At 36.6% G+C, this 6,666-nt stretch overlaps 1 protein-coding gene across 1 annotated transcript; it reads left to right on the plus strand.

Moving 5' to 3' along the window:
* The first annotated feature begins 1,638 nt into the window (after positions 1 to 1,638).
* LOC306866078 (protein phosphatase 1 regulatory subunit 3C-like) lies at positions 1,639 to 3,737 on the plus strand. The gene is made up of 3 exons (XM_079411076.1): positions 1,639 to 1,811; positions 1,942 to 2,004; positions 2,356 to 3,737. Exons 2-3 carry the CDS (start codon positions 1,991 to 1,993, stop codon positions 3,335 to 3,337), a joined length of 996 nt encoding a protein of 331 aa, XP_079267202.1. The 5' UTR covers positions 1,639 to 1,811; positions 1,942 to 1,990; the 3' UTR covers positions 3,338 to 3,737.
* Positions 3,738 to 6,666: the final 2,929 nt, after the last annotated feature.

Genomic DNA, 6,666 nt, shown 5'->3' on the forward strand with positions numbered 1-6,666 from the left:
AACTTAATAACCAGTCTCCAACAACTGCAGATACACAGTGGAAAACTTGAAGAGTTCTTAATGTTTAGATCATCACACTACATTCATAGTCTATTAGGGTGAGGGTTTTTCCAGAGCTTTTGGAGATTTAGTGTGTCTGCTTTAGGAAATTACTTGTGCAGGTAACTTCATGCCACTAATCGTCCTGCCAGTTCATGACCTCAACTAGGCCTGCGTGTTAATAAACTGACATGATCTCATTGTCCAAATATGTAACAGGCCTTGTTAAGCTTGAGATATACAGTAAATTTAGTATTTATAAGAAAACGGTAACATATTTGGGACCTCAAGTGGCTTGATGTATTCTAAAAGGGCAGCCACACTGATATTACAAAACACAATAAGTAACTGCCTATCTGAATTTTACTGTGACCTCAAATGTAGCTCATATAATCAGAATCTAATTATCTAATCAAAATGGGACCTATATATTTTATATTAATAATTTAGTTTGTGCTAATCCGAATTAGGAAATGTTATGCAATCATGCATTGTGTGTAAAATTGCAGGCCTATTGTGTATCTCAAGAGCAGTCATTGTTTTAAATATAGCTAAAGAATTCTTTCACATACTATGTACATATATGGAAGAGTTACCAATGGGTGTTTCTTTAACTAAGCCACTTTAATGTCAGAGAGGTTGATTTTTATTCAAATGCATTATCTACATAAAGAAACCTTTATGTAGATAATGAATTTATGTAGAACATTTTAAAACCTTTTTACAGTACATTTTTGACTGACTGCAAATTACATTGTTATTTACAAACTGCAGTTGGCACAGATGTGGTGTTATTTCCATAACCTTTTGTTTGTTTTTTTAATAAATGGTCAAAATGTTATGCTGTTTTGGGGTCTTTTGGATGTGCACACCTCTTTGCATTTCTCTGTCATGTGCATAATGACAAACAAAGTTGAGTTATTTTTATTTCACTGATAAAATGTCACAAGATGTAATCTCCCAGTTTACAGATGCCACAATAATATTTGTAATATGAAGTGATACTCACATGAATAATTTTTCTGTGGTATATTTTCACTGAGCTATTCTCAGTGTCTTCTGCAATACCAGGTAAACCATCCTTGTGATGGGCTTATACATACACCTTGGTAAAACCCTAGTTCATATAAAAAGAAAGGGAAAAAATAACTGTTTTGACAGGGTTTTTTTAGCTTTTAGTAACTTACTATGCATTCAAGGAATACATTTTATCATTTGTAATTTAGTTCCAACATTTTATGAAAATCACATTTCCAGGTGATCATGAATTTCATAAAAATTTGTGAAGTGAATTCGTGTTCACTATTGAATTTTTTTTATTGATTTTTTTTAAGTAGTCACTTAAAACAGATAAACAAGCAAAAGTGTCATGGCTAACTGCTTTGTTTTGTTTTGTTGCTTATTCCCTCTTGTTACTCATTCAATGGAAAACCATTAATCAGGGCTAATGGATGAATTCATGGGATCATGATTTCTCCAGGAGTCTACTTTCATGAGATTAAACAACACGTCATTCAGGCAGAACATATTGTTCCTTGAATATGCCCCGCCACGCCCGGGCTTTCAAGTGCGCTTAAAACGCCTGAGAAACAGCACCGCGCCAGAACACGCGCTTGAGCTTGAGTGAGGCTGCGAGTGAACGTTTGTTGGATGGCAAAAAGTGATGTTTACTTTTCATAACTACTTCTGTAGTGTGTTCCTTTGGCATTGACGGCACTTCTGTATTTAAAGTTCAAGGAAAATCAATTTCAGCGCATCTTTTGTTGACACAGGTGAGTGAAGGAGTTTTAATAGCCTAATTCTGCATGTTTTAACACTGAAGAAGACCATTTCAGTAAATATATTCAGTCACAGGTATAATATTTTTGTACCTCATTTATTTAATCTTTTTTTTTCCAACAGACATTTCATCTGCAGTCATCTTCATCTGACGTTCATCCGTTAACCAAAAATGAGCAACACAAAGTACGTTCAGTAGTTTTCTGCAAAATAATGCATGTGATATTACAGAAAGTTAACTTTTTGTTTTTAGTTATATAGTATGAGTTAAAATGTATTTTGGGATAATTGATTACAAAACATTGTCACAAGTCTACATTGTCTGAGACCACAAATAAAAATGCTTTATTTTGTATTTAATAATTGAAATTTTAATTAATTTAACATGACATTTTTATTGTTGTTCATAGTAAAATAATTAGATGTGACTCTCAATTAGATTTTGAGAAAAAGTGTGATCTCACTTTTGGACCCAATTGCATGTCTCTATATTTTCCAAATTGTCTAATATAGCTTTTCCTCCATGTGTTTTCACAGAAGCTTTGGATTCGGCTTCTACTCTTTCCGTGATCGTGTGATGCCTGTGGATCTGGCCATGCATGCACAGATTAGCTCACAGGTGTCTCAGCTCCTTGGCATGTCTGCTCTCAGGGCTTCTTCACCCAACTTGTACTCTCCAGAGCTTCAACGAGGCAGACTTTCACCCCCTTCACCCACATCTTCACTATCCTCATCCGGCTCTGCCAGCTCCGTGTCCTCATACTCTCCTGGCACTGGCACGTTGCGCAAGAAGAAGAGAGTCATGTTCGCTGATGCTAAAGGTCTCGCTCTCACATCTGTGCGCATCTTCACCACTGACCCTTCGGAGTTGGAAATGGAAGACGCCCCTCAGCCTGAGGAACATGTGAAGCCTAGAGCGCCCATTCACAGTGTGAGACTGCGACTCAAGCTTGGTTTTCCACAGCCTGTTGCAGACCGTGCAAGCTTGAAGGAAACCTCAGTGCAGTTGGAGAGCTGTAGCCTGAGCGAAAAGGCATTGAGCGGGACAGTACGGGTCTGCAACATAAAATTCGACAAGACTGTCTTTGTCCGCATTACTTTTGACTCATGGCGAAGCCATAAAGACATTGCATGCACATATGTGAGGCAACCAAATGCAGCTTTGGAGACTGACTTGTATTCTTTTAATGTGTCACTACCGTCCGATCTGGACCCAAAGGAGCGCCTGGAGTTTGTAGTGGTGTTCCGACCCGGCAATAGCAAATCTCCGCACGTGGACAACAACAAAGGGAAAAACTACCACATTCTTGTGGAAAACGTGGTGCCGGAACCTCGGCTGGTGACAACAAGCAGGCGAAACTTCGTTACACCAAGTCCTCAGCGTTATTCTGCATGGCCCGGGGTCAGAGGTCATGAACTACATAGGATGAGACACCTGGCATGCAAAGGCCTGCCCTACAAGGACCAGCTGTTAAACAAGACCTGGGGAAGAATGGCCAATGTTCCTCCGTTATGTTAAGATGGGACTGAGGCACTAGAGCGGTCGACATTTCTACAGTACTTGATTTAATTGCGGATTCAACAATGTACATAAATGAAGTGATTTTATGCACCAGTTTATTCATTACACTTGAACGGACACAATGCTTGCTGGTTTGCACATGCTGCTGAAGCAGTGAAATGTGAATGTTTATTTTGATATGTACATATAAATATATTTTAGTTGGATTTAATTTATTTGCACATTGTACATTCCTTCTACAGCTAAAATAATGTTAATGGGAAACTGGCTCACTTTCCCTGTATCTGAAGAGCTAAACTGACTTGTAAAAGTGGTGTAAATGAGTCCTTTGTATAGATGTATATATGATTACGTATTTATTTTGAACTCTTTCATTAAAAAGAAACTGCTTTCCTTGAACCATTGTATGATTTATGAGTCTTGCACTGCAGGAACTGTCACTCTGTCAAGTTTAAGCATTGAAGCAAGCGTTGGGTGTAAGTTAGTACATGCCTGAGGCTTTTTCATGCCTGAACTGGTCTCATAACTTAATGTATTATATCGAGGCACTCCTCAGGTCTATTATCTAACTCAACCCACACCTAGCAACAAGCAAAACAATTAGTGAGCAATAATGGTCCAGATGTTCAAATAGAAAAGAACATTTCATACCTACAGCTTCTGAGAATGTCAACAACAATGAACTTTTTTTTACATTTTACTCAAGTGACTTTATTTTTACTCAAGTGACTTTATTTTCCAAATATGAGTGCTGAAAAATCTAAGTTCGATAATAATATAGTAATATATAAAATTAAAAATAGTAATGTGAAATACTATTACAATTTTTTAAAAACTGTTTTCTATTAATGTAATTTATATTTACAGCATCTATTATTCCAGAATATATATATATATATATATATATGCATACATACATATTCAGTCAGTGAGCTATGAGCTAAATGTTTATTCAGTAACCACTCTGATTGATTCATACACTGATACATAATTGTTACACTGATTCAAGATTAGTTTGTGAGAGTTTTGACAAATTTAATGCCGTTTAATTAGCCGTGAAACATACTGCTGGATCAACATCTTTGTTGTTTCTGGAATAACATTCTCATGCATTCATTGCCTTAGGGATGAGGTAAGAGTTTATAGTAGGTTTAAAGTTGAACGAATGTTGTTTGGGGGTAGAAAAAGAAAAGAAAAAATAAATCATGTTTAACAGTAATCTTGGCAAATGTCATTACCAAAACAAAATCACATGAAAATATGGTGACAAGGATGTTAGTGCCTGTATATTTTACATTTAGCCATGTATATTAACTGTACGATTTTACTCAAACCAGCCTACCTGAATTATTCGTCTTATGTTTTATGTACTTATAGTTTTTACCATCAACCTGCCAGGGGCTGCAGATGGAAAATTAGCCTGTATGGCTAAATCTGGCACATTTACATGATGGACTTCGGAAATTATCGTAAATACGTGTTTCCTAGTCAGAAATTGGCCATATGAGGCCTCTCTAAGGCCATTCATGATCAATTTCCGACTAGGAAGCTCATATTTACATAATTCCGAGAGCACGAGAATGCAGCATAAAGTGCTTTTAAAATAAAGAATAAAGAATCTCTCGTTTACCTTAAAATAACCACAGTAATGTAAACCACAAGTGGAGAAATGGAAATCCTTTTGAACTTTTAACTCATCAACAATGTATGCAGCATTACCCACCCAAACACAAAATGCCATACTAGTAACATAAAACACAACAATAAAGGTCTCTGCACACTGAGTCCAAAAGTTTCGTATGTTAAAAAATAAATACGACCTCACGTTGTGTCAATCAGGTTTGTGTCAACTTTCGTCCGTCAAAGAAAATTCGGATCAGGTTCGATTTTCTGCGTTTTCGCATCCGTAGCATGTATTTTGAGAAGAAAGGATGGGAAATACGAAAAAACGGAAAAACACACGCAAAAAATTCGGACTCAGTGTGCAATGACTTTGATGCATTAAACATTAACTAAACAAAATAACGTACCACAAAGCACCGATATGAGGAAAAACTGGTTTTAAAAAAGAAAAAACAATAAATGTCAATTCAGTCATAGATAATGAAACGTGATACATCATGCAAGGAACATAATTTTTTTAATTTTCAAAGAGTATCTCATACTTTTTACTTACAAAAAGCATAATTTTACTGTAAATGTACACATAAACAATCAAGATGAAATTGAAGTGCAGACATTAAGCTTTAATTCAAGCGGCTGGACAAAAATATAACATAAACCCCTCAGTTTCACAGACAAGGCTTAAACCTAAAATGTAAATCTGAGCTGTTTCAACTGAAAGAAACTTGCACTGACTGATCTTAAAACATGTCAGTGCCTTTGTTTTGTCTTTGGATGCACACCAGGGGACTGTTTCAAAAAACAAGTTTACCAAATAAGCCAGGCTTATTTCAGTTAGTCTGGCTTATTTTGAATCAAATCAAGTGACAATAAGTCAGACTAACTGAAATAAACCATGTTTATAAAAATAACTTAACCCCCGGTTTCACAGACGAGGCTTAAGCTAGTCCCAGACTAAAATGCATGTTTGAGCTGTCTCAACTGAAAATATCTTGCTCTGACATATCTTAAAATATGTCAGTGTCATTGTTCTGTGTCAAGATGCACACCTTAATGTGTTCTTCTATGGCATTTTTGTAAAAGTTGCTTAAATATCTTAATTCAACTAAGGGCTAGTCCTGGCTTAAGCTAAGCCCCGTTTGTGAAACCGGGCCTATATGTCCTAATTAAACTACGGCCTAATCCTGGTTTAGGCTAAACCCTGTCTATGAAACCGAGCCAAAATGCTTAGGAATTACATTTTATTGCGGATTCAACAATATAACCCCCCCCCCCCCCCCCCCCCCCCCCATTTTCAGGGGCCCAAATATAACTGGACAAATAAATAAAATCATAAATAAAATGTTCATTTTTGATATTTTGTTGAGAATCCATTTGTATGAAGCGCCATTATTTTATTTGTATTTATTTATTTATTTTGTACACTCAGGAAAAAAAGATAAAGCAATGCTGTCCTGAGAATACCTCTGCCATGAGTCTTCCCTCATTCACATTCTTTCCTCTCCTACATGTTCTGAGCTGAGGCAATACTGAGAATAATTTCACAGGCACTGGAATTAGAGGTTTCATGCACTGACTGACACGAGTGTAAGGAGGTGAACACCCCTCTCTGTTCTCCACCTCAACTGCAGCCTTGATTACGTGAGTTTGAGTTTATCGTGGTTTGTACAGCCCAGAAGAGTGAGAGGAACACACTGGAATGC

The sequence above is a fragment of the Barbus barbus genome, assembly GCF_936440315.1.
Source record: "Barbus barbus genome assembly, chromosome: 47".
Lineage (NCBI taxonomy): Eukaryota > Metazoa > Chordata > Actinopteri > Cypriniformes > Cyprinidae > Barbus > Barbus barbus.